At 43.8% G+C, this 21,645-nt stretch overlaps 1 protein-coding gene across 20 annotated transcripts in view; it reads right to left on the reverse strand.

The window, feature by feature from the left end:
* NRXN1 (neurexin 1) overlaps positions 1-21,645 on the reverse strand; it is a 1,744,826-nt gene that overhangs the window by 766,911 nt on the left and 956,270 nt on the right. For all 20 annotated transcript variants that reach the window (XM_040351628.1, XM_040351620.1, XM_040351619.1 and 17 more), the window contains one exon: positions 18,413-18,603. In XM_040351628.1, coding sequence (XP_040207562.1) covers positions 18,413-18,603 — 191 coding nt within the window. The remainder of the gene's footprint in view (positions 1-18,412; positions 18,604-21,645) is intronic.

Genomic DNA, 21,645 nt, shown 5'->3' on the forward strand with positions numbered 1-21,645 from the left:
AAGCATCATGGTCATGGCATATTAACGGTCCCTTCTGACTGTATGGTAGCCATTAGATGGATAGTTGGGGAGCAGTTAACCCACTAATCAGCTGTTTTTTTTTTTTTACCCGAGTGAAAGGATCCTAACGGTAAGGGAGCAAACATCTGTCTACCCAACACAGTTCTTGTCCTTCCCCATTCTATATAAAACAAAATCAAAACGTTTTTAGTATGACATACACTTTAAGAAGTCCCCATTGTCCGAAAACATACTCAACCCTGGCTGATTATTTGATTTTAATTTTTTGGGGAAATAGTTGTTTATGGTCTTCACTACAAAGAATGAAATAGCACAGTGGCCACGTGGTCATCACTTCCATCTAGCAGCACTAGGGTCGTCAGTTTGAATTTCAACCACAGCACTCCCTGCCTGGCATTTGCATGTTCTCCCTGTACCTGTGTGGGTTTCCTCCAGGTACTCTGTTTTCCTCCCACACTTCCAAGACATGCTGGAAGGTTAATTGCCTCCTGTTTATTTTGGCCCTATTATGTGTATGTATGAGTGTGAGTTAGGGACCTTAGATAGTAAGCTTGTTGAGGACAGGGACTGATGTGAATGTACAATATATATGTAAAGCACTGCATTAATGTATAGCTTTTTTTATAAGTAGTTGCAATAAATAAATAAACAGTGTATCTCAACCTTTTTCAATGTGCAACCCTTAAAGTACCTTAATCTCAGAAAAAAACTGCTAATACAGTAATTACTATATTTACAGCTCATAGTACATTAGCATGATGATCAGAGGAATGAATTGCATTTCTGGTCAGTGTGAAAAATCCTACCCTTATGGATGCTCAAAAAGAATATTGGTGTCAGTTGATTCTTATCTAAGATGAAGAAATAGCTCCTTGCCCATGGAACCTCTAGTAAAATTCTAGAGCTCTATGGAATTCAGCACAGTGGCTAATTGGGTAGCATCTCCACCTAGCAGCACTAGAAGCGTTGGTTCAAACCCCAACCACGGCTCCACCTAACTGAACTAGAGGCGTTGGTTCAAACCCCAAAATGGCTCTACCTAGCAGCACTAGAGGTGTTGGTTCAAACCCCAACCATGGCTCTACCTAGCAGCACTAGAGGTGTTGGTTCAAACCCCAACCACGGCACCTCCTGCCTGGAGTTTGCATGTTCTTCCTGTGCCCACATGGGTTTCCTCCCACACTTCAAAGACATGATGGGTTAATTGGCTCCTGTCTAAATTGGCCCTAGTATGTATGTATGAATGTGAGGTAGAAACCGTAGATAGTAAGCTACTTGAGGGCAGAGACTGATGTGAATGTACAATATGTATGTAATTTGCTGAGTAAAATTGATGGTGCTATATAAGTACCTGTAATAAATAAAATCCTGGTTGAGAAATATATATATATATATATATATATATATATATATATATATATATATATATATATATATATATATATACTAAATCTACACATGCAGTATTGCCTGACCTCTGTTACTTACTTCTCTCCATAGACTAGTTTTAATTCACAGAGCTAACACAAGAGGAAAAGAATACTTATTTTCAAAAAAAGTGACAGTTAGTTTAAGCTGAGTCAAATGAGATTTTAAAGATATGCTAAAATAAAGATCCTCATCCTTGTGTAATAGCTTAGTGAATTGAGCCTAATATCTTCAAAGTCTTCCCTTTCACTTGTAAATGCGACATTGTCTTTTTATAGGCAGGAGGATGTGAGTCCAGTGACTGGCGGGTATGAAGAGCCGATGCACACAATGTAAAAATTAGAACTATTGAATAACAGGCATATGATAGTTGACAAAGGACAAAGGTTGGGAACAGCAAAATAAAGACAATGAATAGAATTGACAGGTGGCATTATTTGGACAAGAGAGAATAAACGAGAACAAATCAAGGAGGGAGAGGTAAAGTGTTGTTAGGAAAAAAAAAGGTAGTGGTTGATTATAAAGAGAGGGGACATACAAGGACATAATGCTAGCCTGGTAAGAGAAAAGGAGAGAGAGAGAGACCGAGGAAAAAGAGAGAGCGAGAGAAAGGGAAAAAAAAAGCAGCAGCCAGGAAAGAGAATGAATAGCTAAGTGTATTACAGTGTTTGGGGATTAGTAGAGGCACTCCAGAGAAGATACGATACAGAAGAAAGAAGATGCTAAATGCATATGTAGTAAGGGAAGGATTATAAATGAGCTAACTGTATTTTGGGAATTTGGGAGTGGTAGAGCACAACAAAGAGAACAGCATGGTGCCTTAGTGGTTAGCACTTCTGCTTTGTATCACTTTGGTTATTGGCTTAGACACTATCTGCATGGATTTTGCATGGTCTCCATATACCCCATTGGTTTCCTACAGGTACTCTAGTTTCCTCCCAAACTTCAAAGACATGGGGCCATGATTAGGCCCAGAGGACGGGGTGAAGCATGTTGGAGTTTTGGTCTGAATGAATCAAGCTGAGGATGCTTTTACTTGCTTACCACTTGGGCTGGGTGTGGTGTGCGGCGGTCGGGTTATCTATTTCTGATTGCATTATGCTTTGGGTCTGGACGGACCTTTCCTCAGCCTGCACCCTCAGAGGTCAGCGGCATCCAACTAACCGGACTTTGACAGCCTGATGGACCCTCAAGCTTTTATCATAGTTCTGAAGACATGGCGGTAGGTTTACTGGCTCCTCACTAATTTGGCATTATTATGTGTATGTATGGAATCCAAATAAAGATATATAGGGGGTAACGTTACATAAGTTTGGTTTGTTTGTTACAATTACAACACGCTGGGGTTGATTTACTAAAGGCAAGTAGGCTGTTCACTTTGAATAGGGAGCTGAACGTTAAAGGGAAATTTTCTCCAGAGCTTAGTGAATGTGGTGAAGCTTCACTTTACAAAAAATACCCCAAATATACTAAAATATACTTCACCTCTTTCACTAAGCTCTGGGGCAAATTCCCTTGCAAGGGGAACAGCCTGTTTGCCTTTAGTAAATCAAACTCATTCTCTATCTCACAACCCCAAGGCATATTACTAAAGGTTCCTCAAGGCAGAAGCCATGTGTTCCTTTAAAGCAGAGTAGACTAGGAATATTTTCAATTATGGAGACTGAGGCTGCTTTTACTTGCTTACCACTTGGGCTGGGTGAGGGTGGATATGAGATAAGATAAGATAGATTGTGAGTTCCTTAAATGCAGTTGCCGATGTAAATGTACAGTATGTTAAAGCGCTATGTAAATTGTTAGCACTATATAAAACTTGAAATAAATTCAAGAAAAAAAAAGTACACGTAAGACACAATGATAGAGAAGAATATGCTAAATGATTGATTAATTTGTGGAGTGGTCACACCAGAGAGGATGCAGAATACAATGATAGATAATAAGGAAAGGAAAGGAAGGGACATGAAGGGAAAGGAAAGGCAAGGAAAGGCAAGAAAAGGAAAGGAAAGGAAAGGAAAGGAAAGGAAAGGGAAGGGAAGGGAAGGGAAGGCAAGGAAAGGGAAGGGAAAGGAAAGGAAAATAAGAGACAGCTGGAGGTCCGCTAATTGCATATCCCTGCCATAGAGGATATAGGATATCATGATAATCAGGGCTTTTTATCTCAGAGATTAGGTGTGGGTACTTACCTCTACCCCCCACAATCAATCCTTGTCTCCACCCCTACCCACCTCCAAGCACTGTTTCTTGCCTCCACCCCACCCACCTCCCACCTACTTGTGGTGCTAAGTAATATGGAGTATGGAGTAAAATAGCTCCCCTGCATCCAGCAACAATAGGCCCCTTACCCACAACAATAGACCCCCTTCTGCAACAATACCCCTCAGCAACAGTAGATCCATCCAGCAACAATACCCCCCCCCCCCAGAAATACTACAGCCCCACTGTGACAATAGATGCAGGGATCAAGAGACACCCCAGTCCATCTCAGCACTTCTTGCCAGCACATACATCCAGTCCGGAAGGTACTGGAACTGCATACCACCACTCTCCCACTGATTATATCAAAAAATGTGCTAAATGCATGTGTAGTAGCAAAGCTCCCAACTGTCCCTCATTTCAAGGGACTGTCCCTTTTTTGGAACAATGTCCCTCTTTCCCCCTCATTTGTCCCTCATTTTTGTGTGATCTATATAGTTGTATATAAAATGCACTATTTATCTTTTAAAAAGTGCTCCCCAGTGCTAAACCTTTCATCCAACTTCCAAATCGCTGCATTTGTACATTTTAAAAGCTAATATAAAGGAATTGTAGCAGTAAGAAAAAAGCCCTTCTGGATTTAATTAACTTTTTTTTGGTTAATTCTTCTTTAAGAAGGTATGGCAAGGGGCGTGTCTTATGCCTACATACGTTTGCTAGTAGGTGTCCCTCATTTCCATCTCAAAATGTTGGGAGGTATGGTAGTAGGAAAGGTAAATGAAAATCAGGGGGGACAGCCCATACACATGTAGGGAGCCCTGGTGTCCTGAGGGGCCCTTACCAAAAAACTGAGTTGTTGAATGAGCGATGCACTCAAAGGAATGTTGCTTTGCTGAATATATGGGGTTGTCTCTTTGCTGAATTGGGATGTCTGTTTTCTGAATTGAGATGTCTATTTGCTAAATATATGGGGCCATCTATTTGTTGGAGTGGGTTCATTTTTATATATTAAGCTGTAAGAGTGTTAAAATAAAAGTTAGTGCACCGAAGGACTAAGTGGGCTGGCCAGTGGGCGGTGTCATGCTTTGGCCTACAAGGAAATACAGTAATATCTTCTGGACTAGTAATTCAAATATTGTCCACTAGATGTTACTACAAAGGACTGTTGATGGGCAATGTTCTATGGTAATGTACATTTCCTGTTGTGTTATTGAAAACTGTCTTCACTTCCTATCACTACTCTTTCATCTTTTTCCACTGGACAGTCTACATGGAGTCAGCTAAGCCTGCACCACATGTTTCCTAAGTCTTGATCCTCTTAAGACAGCATCGCTGGTATGATAAAGACTGTTTATCTATATGCCTAGTATACATTTGTTTGTGTTCATATAATTCTTATATGTTCATTTATTTGTTTATCTCTAGTTTCACCATTATTCATACGCATGTTATATGGCCACCATCTGTTCATCGTAATAAAGATCCAAAGTTACAGACAGGGGGGTAGATTCAGGTAGCAATTTACGCCTGCGTATCCATAGATACGCAGCGTAATTGCTAAGTAGCGCCGGCGTATCAACTTTCTGTATTCAGAAAGCTTGATACGCCGACTGTAGCCTAAGATACGACTGGCATAAGGCTCTTATGCCGTCGTATCTTAGGGTGCATTCTGACGCTGGCCGCTAGGTGGCGTTCCCGTAGTTGTCAGCGTAGAGTATGCAAATTGCATACTTACGCCGATTCACAAACGTACGTGTGCCCGGCGGTCGTATTTTACGTTGTTTGCGTTCGTCGCTTTCGTCGTAAGGCTGCTCCTATTTTTTAGGAGGCGCAGCCAATGGTAAGTATGGACGTCGTTCCCACGTCGCGATTTTCGAAATTTACGTCGTTTGCGTAAGTGGATCGTGAATGGCGCTGGACGCCATTTACGTTCACGTCGAAGCAAATGACGTCCTTGCGACGTCATTTACCGCAATGCACGTCGGGAAATTTTCCCGACGGAGCATGCGGGAACGCGCCTAATTTAAATGATCCACGCCCCCTACGGGATCATTTAAATTACGCGCGCTTACGTCGGCCCCTTTTACGATACGCCACTGCAAATTCCGGAGCAAATGCTTCGTGAATGAAGCGTAGCTCAAGTAATTTACGAAGGCGTAGCGTAAAAACGATACACTGAGCCGCCGTATCAGTGCGTGTCCGTACCTGAATCTGGGCCAGTCTGGTTATTTAGGATGCAAGGTTTAAGCTGTATGTTGAGCTACATATACGCCAGGGGCAAACGTGTAGCGAGAACAGAACAGGCGGATTTGGTGGAACGGCCAGGGGGCAGGCCCTGGGCAATGTTGGTTGTCAGGCCAGGGGGGGGGGGGTCAGGCCTTTAGGCTTAAAGCTGTGCGAGGGGCCCCAAAACTTTGGATGGCTGCCCTGTGGGGCACACTGGAGATAAACGGTACAATGATACAGACAAGAAAAGAAGCCTTAAAATGTTTACGTAGTAAGTAAAGAGAATGACTATCTGACGGTATTTCGTTATTTGGGGAGTGGTGGAGGCACTTCGGAGAAGATACAAAGATACAAGAGAGAGAGGAAGATGCTAAATGCATTTGTAGAAGGAGTTCATAACCTCCAATCACTAAAACATGCTGCCGATTGTACGAAGAATGCTCCCGATATGACAGGGGGCACATTTTATGCAGCGATAAGTGAATTATTGTTCGGCTTTAAATAGCTAGAAAACCTTGGCAGTGATTGTCATTATCATTGCATTATCAATGTAGTGCTCTATAATGGATCTCGCCACAGATCCCTCTGCATTATGCGGAGGAATCTTGGCTGTGCGCTCATCTTTCCTTACTTAATATTTCCTTCCCTCTGTCCAGCTTATGAGCGTGCCACCCCCCTGCCCCCCCTTTATTCTTTCTTTATTACTCCCCATCCTTCCCCATATCTCCGTCCTCTTCTCCTCTATCTCCTCTCTCTCTCTCTACGTTTCTCACACCCCCTCTTTCTCCTTTCTCGTTCTCTCTATGCTCTGGATGCCGCTACTGCTGCATAATGCATTGCCCTACGTAAACGGCGTCTTCCCAGCACCTTGTGTGCCGCGTCTGCCCGTAATCCTGGGCAAACAACTCACTTGTCCGAAAATCCGGCCATATGTTTTCATAGGACCTTCAAAACCCTTAATGACTCTGACTCCAAATTACTAAGCCTCACATAAAAATCCCTTGAAGTTGACATGTTTGTTGCTTGGTAATAGTATTTTTAGAAGACGTCTGCAAACCGTCTCATTGAAACAGCCAGAGTGCCCTCTAATGGAAAGAAAGCGTTTTATTTTCTTTTATTTTCTTTATTTATATATATATATTTTTTTTCTTTTAGGCAGCAAAATGCCGCCTATTTCATTCCGTAAAAGATGTCACTTTCCTTTACATTCAATATAAAATTTTATAACGTTTTATGAAAACACGCAGCGTGAGATTTATTCCTTTAAAATGTATTTGTATATATTACCTATATTATGGTGTAAGTAGCGTATGATTTGGCACATGCACAGCCGACGCGCTTGACGGAATGTAGAAGAGTGCTGTAGGATATGCTATATAGCACAGGGAAAGTGTTTCCAGAACCATTCAAGCTGTCCCATAGAAAAAAAAATATATATATTAATTAACCACTTCAGCCCCGGAAGGTTTTACCCCCTTCCTGACCAGGACATTTTTTGTGATACGGCACTGCGTCACTTTAACTGACCATTGCGCGGCCGGGTGACTGTATCCACATAAAATGTATGGGCCAGATCCACAAAGAAGTTACGCTGGCGTATCTATTGATACGCCGCGTAACTTCTAGGATGCTCCGGCGTATCTTTTTTCTGTATTCAGAAAACAAGATACGCCGGAATTTTGCTAAGATCCGACTGGCGTAAACCTCTTATGCCGTCGTATCTTAGTTGCATATTTACGCTGGCCGCTAGGTGGCGCTTCCGTAGATTTTACACGAGGAATATGCAAATTATGTAGATACACCGATTCAGAAACGTACGTCCGCCCGGCGCATTTTTTTACGTCGTTTACGTGTCTTTTTCCGGCGTAAAGTTACCCTTGCTATAGTGAGGCGTACGCAAAGTTAAGTATGGACGTCGGGACAGCGTCAAATTTTCCATCGTTTACGTTGTTTGCGTAAAACGTTCGCGAATAGGGCTTTGCGAAAGTTACGTTCACGTCGTCTAGGCATTGAGCGGGCGTAATTTAATTAGAAAATTCGAAGTGATACTGAGCATGCGCGCGCATGCGCCGTTCGAAAAAAGCGTCATTTACGTGGGGTCATGCTTAGTTTACATAAAACACGCCCCCCTGTTCCTCATTTGATTTAGGCGCGCTTACGCCGGCACATTTACACTACGCCGCCGTAACTTTAGAAACAAGTGCTTTGTGAATACAGCACTTGCCTCTCTAAGCCCCCATTCACACCTAGGCGTTTTTACGCCTGTTGCGCTATGCCGCTGCCGCCAGAGGGATGAAAACACATGTCCCTCTATGGAGATGGTTCACATCTCCACGCTGAATGCCGGACGCCGGACACCTGCCGCCTGAAAAAGGGTCCCAGACCTTTTTTTCAGGCGGCTTTCGGGTAGGAGATGGGAACCATCTCCATAGAGGGGGTCAATCTGGGGCACATCTAGGCGGACAATACCGGTGTTTTGTCGCCGCAAATCGCGGTACAAAACGCCGATATTTGTACCGCGATTTGCGGCGACAAAACGCTGCGAATTTGTCTGCCTAGGTGTGAATGGAGCCTAAGTTGCGGCGGCGTAGCGTAACTACGATACGCTACGCCCTCTTATATTTATGCCTATCTACGTGAATCTGGGCCAATGTCTTTTTTTCCCCACAAATAGAACTTTCTTTTGGTGGTATTTGATCACCTCTGCGATTTTTATTTTTTGCGCTATAAACAAAAAAGGAGCGATAATGTTGAAAGAAATAAATAAATATTCGTTATTTTCTGTTAGAAAACATTTCCAATGTAAACATGTAAAAACAAATTGAATTTCTTTATCAATTTAGGCCAATTTGTATTTTGCTACATATTTTTGTTAAAAAAAATCCCACTAAGCGTACAGTGAAACCTCGGATTGCGAGTAACACAGTTAACGAGCGTCTCGCAATACGAGCATTTTTTATTTTTTTTAATCCTGACTCGGTTTGCAAGTGTTGTTTTGAAAAACGAGCAGAACTCAAGCCACGATGGTGTGCAGTACTGCATTTGGCTAGAGGTGCGGGGCCCCCCAGGGCGATCAAAAATACTTTGATTTACTCCATTCCCGAGCCTTTCCGAGGTTTTCCGAGTTCAAACCGAGCTGTCCCCAAGCCTTTACAAGGCTCTCCGGCGCCCCCCCCCCCGCACGGTGATGTACAACACTACGACGTGCCGAGAAAAATGTTCAATGCTTCCGAGCATGCGTCGACTTAATTCTGAGCATGCGTGTTTTTTTTTGTGCATACAGACGATCGGAATTACCTCCAAGTACTTTTCTTGTCGGAAAATTTAAGAACCAGCTGTCAAACTTTTCTTGTTGGAAATTCCGACAGGAAAAATCCAATGGAGCCTACACATGGTCGGAATTTCTGACCAAAAGCAACTTTTCTTGTCGGAAATTCTGACCGTGTGTATTAAAATGACAACACGCAGCAGAAAATATTTTTCTTTCCACATTTCCTAAATATTTCTATTTTTTTTTATTTATTTTTTTTAAAGTGTATTTTGTGCGTATACTCGAGAGAGGAGCCGGACTGCAGGAGTTGGGAGTAGGCAGGCCTCCCCCAGAGGCAATCTGCCACCTTTCTCCATGCCCCGGGTGGCAATGGTGGGTGTGTGAGGGGGTCCTCCCACACAGCCCGCCCTACCTGCTCCGCTTTGAAGCCCAACGGGGCAGAGGGACTCCCTATAAGGGAGTGAGAGGTTTTCCCAGCTCAACCAGCCCCGTTAGTCCTTCGCCTCTCTTTTAGAGACCGCGTGGTCAAAGTGCGTGTGTGTTAACCCAATTTCGAGTGTGTGTAGGTGTGGTGGTTTTTGTGGGAGGGGGTGGGCGTACTAAGCGCAGGCTTACCTCGCATAGCACACCCACCGGGAGCCGGGCTGAGACCACCAAACTCAATTCACATGTAGCCGAGACCGGGAACCGAACCCCTAGCTGCAGAGGTGAATGGCTTATCAGCGCAGTGCCAATCGCGTTGAGCCATTGAGAAATGTTGTATTTTATAAAAAAAAAAAAAAATGGCAAACTCGTCTAATTTCCATGTAAACACATTGATCGTCAACCAAAATAAAACTGTTTGTTTTAATGAACGCAAACAATAGATGTCAGCTGTTATTTTTTTGCCCAGTCTGCCCTCTGCTGCTCAAATCATGTACTGCAATTACACTTGAAAATACAGTTTTAGAAAGCATCCGCTACAAAGTAGTTGGCCGATTCCTGTGGAGCTGATAAGGAAATTAGCCAAGCAATGAATACACTTGAAAGAGGACAACCTATACTCTGCTTGTAACCTGTCTATTACAGCCAAACAGCTGGTGTGTTCTACTTATCGGACAGAAAAGTGACACATACAAATGTTGGAAATGAGCGCGCCATTTTGGGAATAGTTGGCATCCACGCTATGACATCTGTAGGACAAGGTGACCTGACAAAGCTGCCAGCTCAAACCATTTAAGAAGGGTATTCAATCTTCCGATGACTTCAATGTATTGGCTTGTACAAGGTTTCTTACAGCTTGTGCTAAACACATTGCCTTTCCTTCGAGCTCCCTTCTGTGTTTTTTGGCCATCTACTTACACCGGGAAAGCTGCTCTCTGGGTATAATAAATACTGTGCAAAGAATGAAGAACAGCTGATTTGTATCCTGTGTCAACAATAATAAAAAAAAAAAAAAACTGCCCAAACACCTACTGAGCGGATAAAAAGCACAAAAATACTAGGAATAAAAATAAATGAATATTTATGAACATCGGAAAAAAAACAACTTTTGGAATAAAATTGGAACAAAAAAATAAAAAATAAATAAGTGAAAATTTGAACAAACAGCATTTTAAATTATATAGCTAGATTCAGAGGGCCAGATCCACAGCCCCGCAGCGCAACGTAACTTAACAGATTTAAGTTACACTGCCGCAAATTTCCTAAGTTAGGTATCGATCCACAACACACTTACCTGGAAATTTGCGGCGGTGTAACTCAAATCCGTCCGGCGCAAGGCGTTCCTAATCTAATGGGGCGAGTCCCATTTAAATTAGGCGCGCTCCCGCGCCGGATGTACTGCGCATGCTTGTGACGCAAATTTCCAGACGTGCTTTGCGCGACATGACGTCATTTTTTGATCGGCGCGGTGCGTAGCGTATTTCCGTATTCCCGTACGGCTTACGCAATCGACGTAAAATTTAAAAATTCGACGCGTGAAGGACGGCCATACTTTACACAGCAGTACGCCTGCTGTGTAAAAGTAGCTCTGGTTTACAAAAGTGTAACTAAGCGACGGGAAACTAACGTAGCGGCGACGTAGCGAACGCGAAAAAGCTTTGAGGATTGACGTAACTCCTCATTAGCATACCCGACGCGTAATTTCGACGATGAATGCCCCCAGCGGCGGTCGCGGTACTGCATCTTAAGATCCGGCAGTGTAAAACTATTACACCTGCCGGATCTTCTGTCTATCTCTTGGAAACTGATTCTGTGGATCAGTTCCAAAGATAGAAACAGGGATACGACGGCGTATCAGTAGATACGCCGGCGTATCCCTTTTGAGGATCTGGCCCAGAGAGCCTAAGTCTGAATTTGCGTCGGCGCTAATTTAAGCGTATTCTGGTCACCAGATACGCTTAAATTAGGCTCAGATACGAGCGGCGTAAGTGTCTTACACCGTCGTATCCTAAAGTGTAATTTTTAGACTGACCGCTAGGTGGCGCTTCCATTGCGGTCGGCGTAGAATATGTAAATCACTAGATACGCCGATTCACGAACGTACGCCCGGCTGACGCAGTACAGATATGCCGTTTACGTAACGCATTATCAGGCCTAAAGTTATTCCATCAAATAGCTGGAATAGTAATGTTAAGTATGGCCGCCATTCCCGCGTCGAAATTCTAAAATTTTACGTCGTTTGAGTGAATCGTCCGTGAATAGAGTTTTAAGTCATTTACGTCTACGTCGAAATCAATAGGACCGTGCGGCGTACTTTGCCGCAATGCACACTGGGATATGTAGGCGGCCGGCGCATGCGCCGTTCGTAAAATACGTCAATCACGTCAGGTCAAGCCCCATTAGCATAAAACACACCCCCTTAGCTAAATTTGAATTAGGCGCCATTACGCCCGCCTGATTTGCGCTACGCCGCCGTAACTTAGCAGGCAAGTACTTTGTGAATCATGTACTTGCCTCGCTAACTTACGGCGGCGTAGTGTAAACATGATACGCTACGCCGCCTCAAAGTTAGGATGCCCTCTCTGAATCTAGCTAATAGTCTTTATTTATTTTATTTTTTCAGCCCCGGAAGGTTTTACCCCCTTCCTGACCGGAGCACTTTTTACAATTTGGCACTGCATTAACTGGTAATTGCGTGGTCATGCAATGCTGTACCCAAACTAAGGGCCAGATTCACGTAGAATTGCGGCGGCATAACGTATCGTAGATATGTTACATCGCAGCAAGTTTTCATCGCAAGTGCCTGATTCACCAAGCACTTGCGTGAAAACTTACGCTGGCAGCCTCCGGCTTAAGCCCGCGTAATTCAAAGGGGCGTGTGCCATTTAAATTAGGCGCGCTCCCGCGCTGGACCTACTGCGCATGCTCCGTTTTGAAATTCCTGCCTTGCTTTGCGCGTAGTGACGTCATTTTTTCGAACGGCGACGACGTGCGACGTGCGTAGCGTACTTTCGTATTCCCGGACGTTTTACGCAAGACAAAAACATTTTTAAATTTTGACGCGGAAACGACGGCCATACTTTAAACAGCACATACGTGTGCTGACTAAAGTTAGGGCAGGTCAAACGACGCCTAAAATTGCGACGGGAAACTATACTAGCGACGACGTACCGAACGCGAAAATCCGTCGTGGATCGCCGTAACTGCTAATTTGCATACCCGACGCTGGAATACGACACAAACTCCCCCCAGCGGCGGCCGAGGTATTGCATCCTAAGATCCGACAGTGTAAAACAATTACACCTGTTGGATCTAAGGGCTATCTATGCGTAACTGATTCTATGAATCAGCCGCATAGATACTCTGAGAGATACGACGGCGTATCTCCGCTGTGAATCTGGCCCTAAATGTATGTATTTTTTCAACCACAAATAGAGCTTTCTTTTGGTGGTATTTGATCACCTTTGCGGTGACATGTCTCCTCTCCTCTGACAGCACAGGGATTTGTGTGTTTACACACACTAAACCCCGTGCTGGCGCTCGCGCATTGGGTACCCTGCTGTGCAGCTGGTGCGCGTGCACCTCTGGCGATAAGCGTGCGCCCTCTAAAGAGACAGAGATTGCCACTCCAGGCAGGTTTTGTTGGGTGCAAATCTTCTTCTCAGGAACGGAGGGCGCTAGCAATGCACATCCAATCCAATCCAAGCTGTGAGTAAACACTGAAGTTAGTGTGAAACGCTTTAGCTGTCCTAGGTTTCGTTGCTGTGACTTGTAGTGCCTGTTTCCAGTTTTTTACATTAAAGTTACGTTGGATTGGAGTGCGGCTGTCCTGCTCATCTTTTGTTCTTATGAGCGTGCGCCCTCTGGTGGCTCTTAAAGGAACCCCATACCCATATGGGGTTTCGCGCAGGGGGGAGCCATTCTGCCCCCGTAAATACACGTGAGCCAGACGGGAACCGGTTAACCACTAGACGACCGGAAGGATTTACCCTCTTAATGACCAGGGCATTTTTTTGTGATACTGCACTGCGTTGCTTCAACTGACAATTGCGTAGTCCTGCGACGTTGTACCCAAACAAAATTGAAGGCCTAAGGCCTCATCCACATTTGAGCACAAAAATGCCTGTTTTACACCGAGGGAGTGGCTTGGACAGAGCTAAGCTGAGGCTCCAACCGTATCGCAGCAGGCCCCCCCCCCCCCCCTGTATTGGGCAATCATTATACAGGGGCACACATGCGTACTAGCACAAAGAATAAATGGATAAGTAGTCCCAAGATTTTCAACAGGTGCAACGTTTCGGGGCTGTGCAGGACCCCTTCGTCAAGCATGGGATGATCCCATGCTTGATGAAGGGGTCCTACTTAGCCCCAGAAATGTTGCACACTTCTACTGTGGTGTGATCATTTTGAATTAAACCTTTGGATCTTACTTGAAGATCCATGGTGTGCTGGCAATTATATAAATGATGTTGGTCTGCAAAGTTTCCAGTCTCAAGCTGGCTGTTGCTTCAGCACCTGGTATGCTCTAGTCTACTAGGCAGTGGCGGCCTGTCTATACGTGCGCCTGGCCCCTAATCTACATGCGGGGCGCCAGACGCATGGATTCCAATGTTTTTTTTTTTTTAACCACATGATTAGAGCCTAAGGCTCTAATAGGCTTCACAAAAGGGTGGGCTTGGGGCGCAGAGCACTGCGACCTGGGCACACCCACTTGTGTGACAATAGCAAATGAGTATTCGCTATTGTTACATGGATTCTCTTCCTTGCCAATCAGGAAGAGGGTCATGAGACCCGCAACCCGATTGGCCATAGGAGAGGCTATACAATTGGTCGCCTAGAAGGTGGAGGGAGGAGACACATGGAGAAGAGGAGGAAGGAGACGCACAGCGTTATGCAAGGGAGGAGGAGATGCAGGGGAAGCTGCCGCAACCATAGATGGGGTAAGTATGAGACCGGGGGGGGGGGGGTTGGCTATTGGGGACCTGGCAATCAACCAGGGGGGTAGCTGTGGGTGCATTGCATAAAATATACCACCAGCCGCCACTGCTGCCAGGGAATTTGTGAGATGGGAATATTGATATTACATACATAAGGGGACCAGACAGACACAATCTTCCGTTGTTCAGATCTGATGGGCTGCCATGTGTCATTGCCCTTCTTACAATCTCATTGCTCAATAAAACCTAATATACTTCCCCTATACTGCCAAGCCAAACCACAAAACAGCTTACAGCCTCACGGTTCTTCCAGTATGTCCTAATTAGTGAGGAGAGTGATAAGAAATACATGTTATTTTTTAGAACAGGTGACTTCTCGATAAAGTGTCTGGAGACCTGAGGTAAGCCATGATTAGCATCCTAATTGCCTGTCTTGTCACCGACTCTCCTGGGGGCATTTTTTTTTCCCTAAGGCATTTTTTTGCAGCATCTAGTTAACAAAAGTAGACCTTTCTTATAGTGGCCATGCATAACTAAAAAATATAGGAAAATATGAGCAAGCCAATACTGATTATATTCTACTCTACACAGAGAAAGATATGAAACTTTCATCACAGATATGCGGAATCCACAGTCAGCTGAGTCAGGAAGAATGTGTTTCTGGTTTTAGCACTCAATTGATTTGAAGGGGAATAGTCAGATACCTCACTGGTTGTCTGGCCTTCTGCACTCAGATGTATGGAAATGTGCAGAGCCACCTGTGCTTGAGCCACCTACAACCGAGCAGTGAAGGACACTAGGAGACCTAAGCCACCTGCATCCTAGCAACCAAAAAACCTAGGAGAGTTAAGAAACCTGCATTATAGCAACCAAGGAAACTAGGTTGCTTATGCCGCCCGCATCTTCGCAAAAAAAAACGATGCCTGGCAGTTTGAGCCACCTGCATCCTAGTAACGATAGACATTTAGCACCTTGAGCCACCTGCATCCTAATAACGATAGACATTTAGCATCTTGAGCCACCTGCATCCTAGTAACGAAGGACATTACGCAGCTTGAGCCACCTGCATCCTAGTAACGAAAGACATTCGGCAGCTTGAGCCATCTGAATCCTAGTAATGAAAGACATTAGGCAGCTTGAGCCACCTGCATCCTAGTAATGAAAGACATTAGGTAGCTTGAGCCATCTACATCCTAGTAATGAAGGACATTAGGCAGCTTAAGCCACCTGCATCCTAGTAGTGAAGGACATTAGACAGCTCAAGCCACTTTTATCCTACCAACTAAGGACAATAGGAGGCTTGAGCCACCTGCATCCTAGCAATGAAGGACACTAGGTGGCTTAAGCTGCCTGCATTCTAGAAGGGAAAAAGCTAGGCGTCGTGAGTCACCTACATCCTAGCAATGAACGGCGATACGAGACTCAAACCTCCTGCATGCTGGAAATGAAGGACATTAGGCAGCTTGAGCCACTTGCATCCTAGTAATGAAGGACATTATTTCGCTGGAGCCACCTGCATCCTGGTTACAAAGGACATTAAGCAGCTTGAGCCACTTGCATCCTAGCAACTAAGGACATTAGGCAGCTTAAGCCACCTGCATCCTAGTATTGAAGGACATTAGGCAGCTTTAGCCACCTGCATCCTAGTAACGAAGGACATTAGGCAACTTGAGCCACCTGCATCCTAGTAACGAAGGACATTAGGCAACTTGAGCCACCTGCATCCTAGTAATGAAGGACATTAGGCAGCTTAAACCACCTGCATCCTAGTAGTGAAGGACATTAGGCAGTTTGAGCCACCTGCATCCTAGTAATGAAGGACATTTAGCATCTTGAGCCATCTGCATCCTAGTAGTGAAGGACATTAGGCAGCTTAAGCCACCTGCATCCTAGTATTGAAGGACATTAGGCAGCTTTAGCCACCTGCATCCTAGTAACGAAGGACATTAGGCAACTTGAGCCACCTGCATCCTAGTAAAGAAGGACATTAGGCAACTTGAGCCACCTGCATCCTAGTAATGAAGGACATTAGGCAGCTTAAACCACCTGCATCCTAGTAGTGAAGGACATTAGGCAGTTTGAGCCACCTGCATCCTAGTAATGAAAGACATTAGGCAGCTTGAGCCATCTGCATCCTAGTAGTGAAGGACATTAGGCAGCTTAAGCCATCTGCATCCTAGTAGTGAAGGACATTAGGCAGCTCAAGCCACTTTTATCCTACCAACTAAGGACAATAGGAGGCTTGAGCCACCTGCATCCTAGCAATGAAGGACACTAGGTGGCTTAAGCTGCCTGCATCCTGGAAGGGAAAAAGCTAGGCGTCGTGAGTCACCTACATCCTAGCAATGAATGGTGATATGCAGCTTGAGCCACCTGCATCCTAGTAATGAAGGACATTAGGCAGCTTGAGCCAGCTGCATCCTAGTAACGGAGGACATTATTTCGCTGGAGCCACCTGCATCCTAGCAACTAAAGACAATAGGCAACCTGAACCGCCTACATCCTAGCAATGAAAGATGCAAGGCTACGTAAGCTGCCTGCATCCTAGAAAGGAACAGCACCAGGTGGCTTGACTCCCCTGCATTCTTTTAATGAAGGACGCTAATAGATTCAACCCACCTGCCTCTTAGCAATTAAGAACATTTGGCATCTCGAGTCGCCTGCATACTAGCAATGGAGGACTTTAGGGGGCTCGAGCTGTCTGCATCCTAGCAAACAAAGGACACTATACGACTCACTACATCACCATTCTAACAACAAAAGACACTAGGCGACACAAGAAATCTGATTCCTAGCAACGAAGCTTCTTGGGTTGCCTGTATCCTAGATGCAAAGGATGTTAGGCAGCTTGAGCTGCCTGCTTCCTAGCAACTAAGGACATTGGGTGGCTCAAGTCACCTGCATCCTAGCAACAAAGGAAACTGGGCAGCTTGAGTTGCCTACACTCTAACAACAAAGGATACTAGGTAGACTCAAGACCTGCATCCTAGCAATGAGGCGCATCAGGCAGATTGACCTACCTGCATCCCAGCAACAATGTACTCTATGAGGCTCGAGTTCCATGCTGCCTAGCATCCTTTGCTAATATGCTATTTCTTGTGCTGATTGATTGTTTGAAACAGAAAATACTAGTTTGTGATAAGTATAATTTTATGGTACTTGGTGCCATCTAGTGGCCAAATGCGTTTTTTTCCCCCAGTTTTAAACCCGTGAAAAACATTCAGCCAGCAATGCTGGCATAGCTAGGATTAAGCACTGGGATCCAGTGTGAAACATGTCAGCTTCTGGTCTATTTTTTGCTGTGGCATGTATTTTTTTGTGACCAGTTTTAATAAAAGGAACGTTTTTTGGAGTGTGGCTGTCCAAGTTTTCCTCTATAATTTTGCAGCACAGAAAATTACCTAATAACATTTATTTTTGCCCTGTGTGCAAAACATGAATGTACATGCACTTTCACTGAGCGAAATGCAATGCAATTTTTTTATAAATACGCCCCATACCTGTATACCTGGATTTTCAAGGTTTAAATCAGGCTGCCCCCTAGTGGTGGGTGTAAAAGACAGGCTGCACAAATTTTGGCCTTTATTTCTGTAATAGATGAATTGCTATAATTGTCAGCTCCAGTGGTCCAGTGGCACTGTCGTTTTCTGAAATCAAGGTGTAAATATACCTTATTTTGGCCATTAGATGGAATTGACAATCATGGGAAATCACAGACAAAATCCATGCAGCCTGCATGAATATGTGTGATATTCATCCAACAAATGTTTTATAAATAGACCTGTAAGTATATACGCTCTTACTGCAAAAAAAAAAAAAATTCATAAAAGACGCTCTACATCGATATGCATCACACAATGTAATAAATATTATATATTATACATTACACAGTATATACTAAAACTGCACTTACTTTTGAGGTCAAGGTTCCTTGCTCCGGCTGTGCTCTGTGTAGTGATTTTTGTGTCAATTTTTACAGTATGGAGGTTGCTGGTGTCTCGTGAAATCATTACATTGTGCCACTGATGGTCGTTTAGGGGCTTGTTAGAGCTCCCCTTAATGAGATTTGCACCATTGCCTAAGTCAAACACATAATGTAGATACCTAAAAGAGAAAAAAAGTATACCGTAGATATTATCGTTTTCCTATCGAATACATGATGCCCTTCGCGCTACTGCGAGTAATAAATATCAAAAAGTAACAACAATGAAATTGCAGCAAGAACCAGTGGTGATTACAACGCACACAAAAATGAAACGAATAAAAAGTATTCTCGCGCAAATTCTAAAACACACCCAAAAGGTCAGAAAAAGTGAACAACAAGGACTAATCTTCTAATAATATAATGACAATGAGAATAAACAAAGTTCATAAATGACACACAGTGCACACAGGCCCGGATTCTCGTACGAGTTACGCCGGCGTATCTCCAGATACGCCGTTGTAACTCTGAGTCCGAGCCGTCGTATCTATGCGCCTGATTCTTAGAATCAGTTACGCATAGATTTGTATTAGATCCGACCGGCGTAAGTCTCTTACACCGTCGTATCTTAACTGCATATTTACGCTGGCCGCTAGGGGCGTGTACGCTGATTTACGCCTAGAAATATGTAAATCAGCTAGATACGCCAATTCACGAACGTACGCCTGGCCGACGCAGTACAGATACGCCGTTTACGTTAGGCTTTTCCCGGCGTAAAGTTACCCCTGCTACATGAGGCGTACCAATGTTAAGTATGGACGTTGTTCCTGCGTCGATTTTTGAAAATTTTATGTCGTTTGCGTAAGTCGTTCGCGAATAGGGCTGGGCGTCATTTACGTTCACGTCGAAAGCATTGGCTTCTTGCGGGTTAATTTGGAGCATGCGCACTGGGATACTTTCACGGACGGCGCATGCGCCGTTCGTAAAAAGCGTCATTTACGTTGGGTCACATTAAATTTACATAACACACGCCCACATCTACCAGTTACGCGGAGGCGTAACGTAAATAGGATACGTTATGCCCGCACAAAGATACGCGGTTCTACGTGAATCCGGGCCACAGTGTCAGTGTCCAAGTAAATCAAACTGTGATAAGTAGATGAAGTGTAGTGAAAAAATATTATAAAAAATGGGAATAGAATTCAATAATGTGTAAGTGGCTGTGACAATTGATTGAAAATCCGCAGATATTATTGATGAACTTTGTTTATTCACATTGTCATTATATTATTAGAAGATTAGTCCTTGTTTTTCACTTTTTCTGACCTTTTGGGTGTGTTTTAATATTTGCGCGAGAATACTTTTTATTCCTTGTTTTCCTATTATTTTCTCAGTCGAGCAATTGAATGACTTACTAGTAATCATGCTTAATGCAATTCAATAAAACAGCTTTATAAGGAAAAGGATAAACCAGAATAAAATAAACAATATCATTTAATGTAGACATATTCCATAAAGCAATGCAGAGAGAGCAATGGGGATGTGTAAAGTGCAGTTATCCATAGAAGAAAATTAAACTTTAGATCAGGGGAAGATGAAATCTGATTGTTGATGCAACCACGCTTTTGCTCTTTTAAATAAGTTGAAATGATTTTTCATTATATTCAGGTTATTGGCAGCAACAATAAAAATGGGTATCTGTGGTCTACTGCACTTGCAGCAATCTATTATACTGTAGCAGTAGAAAAATAATAGTACACCGAGGACATCTAGTGGACATATAGAGGTAAAACTTAAGAGAACTTGAAAGCGCTTGTTGACTGCTCCTAGTAATGTACACAAGGCATTGCAGTAGACTTTAGTGATCTATTTCATCTAAAAAAACATAAGAATAATCGGACTTAAAGAACTGCTAAAGTAAAAAAAAATTATATATATATATATATATATATATATATATATATTCTAGTAACTGTATGTAGCTAATATCTGTAATGAATACAGTGGAATCTCGGATTGCGAGTAACGCGATTAACGAACGTTTCGCAATACGGGCACTGTATTTAAAAAAATCCGACTCGGTTTGTGAGTGTTGTGCCGATTGGCGCAGTTTGAAAATGCTTGGAAAGACTCAGAAATACTCAGTTCCGGAGCCTTTTTCTGAGGTTTTCTGAGGTCAGTCGAGCCGTCCCTGGGCCTTTCTGTGTGTTTTCAAGGCTCTCTGGTGCCCCCCACCTCTGGCCACATGCGGTATTGCATGCCATTGAAGTCAATGCGGAAAAAATTATGTTCGTCAATGGGGAAAACTCGGTTTGATATGTGAGTGCCTTGGATGCTTCTCCTGGAAGGGATTATGCTCGTAATCCAAGGTTCCACTGTATATGAATTCCTTTTTTTACTACACAGGCCTTTATTTATATTTGTTCTACACATTTACATGCAGACCCACTGCAAATGGGACAGTAACAGGCAGGGCCGAGGCAAGGGGTGGGCAGGAGGGAAGATGCCCCAGGTGTAGCAATGGGGGGGGGGCACCCCTTCACCACATGTGTGCTCCAGTGGCAGGCATCCATAAAGCAAGCAATTGGTCAAGTATGTGTAGTGCACACTCCATGCCAATAATATGCAGACGGTGCAGAGAATGGCTCGGGTACTCTCGCGCTGACGTCCTGTATGTCCAGGACGTCAGCGCGAGAGGAGCCGAGACTGCCCAACTATACACGAGTGTACTGCGCTCGGAATATGTCGGCGCAGTATTCAAACTCGGCGCGGGAAAGCGGGTATCGGCGTATATCGCGCACCCACGATTTTGCCCTGATTTTCAGGGCAAAAAAGTGTGCGGTATACGCCGATAAATACGTTATTTATTATTTTTATCAAAAATAATTTATTATCAGGGGTTCATTGAGACCTTAATGCTTTTTTAAGGGTTATTTTTGTTAAAAATGGGGAAAAATAAAGTAAAACTAATCAGCTAAGAACAGAGTTAAATGTAAGATCCCCAACGTCTGCTATTGGTTTAAAATCCATGAATCCATCAAGATATGTTCAGCAACATAGCTAAAGATCTAAAAAAATAAAAATTAGACACCTCACTTTTTGATGTCCCCCAACCTTTGCTTCCCAACAGATGGTAATACCACCATCTCACCCTTTAGCTGGATTCCCTAAATATTTCTTTATTTTACAGGAAGGACCTTCTCTGCTCCATTCAGAAAGGGATT

Source organism: Rana temporaria, chromosome 4, assembly GCF_905171775.1.
Source record: "Rana temporaria chromosome 4, aRanTem1.1, whole genome shotgun sequence".
Taxonomy (NCBI): domain Eukaryota; kingdom Metazoa; phylum Chordata; class Amphibia; order Anura; family Ranidae; genus Rana; species Rana temporaria.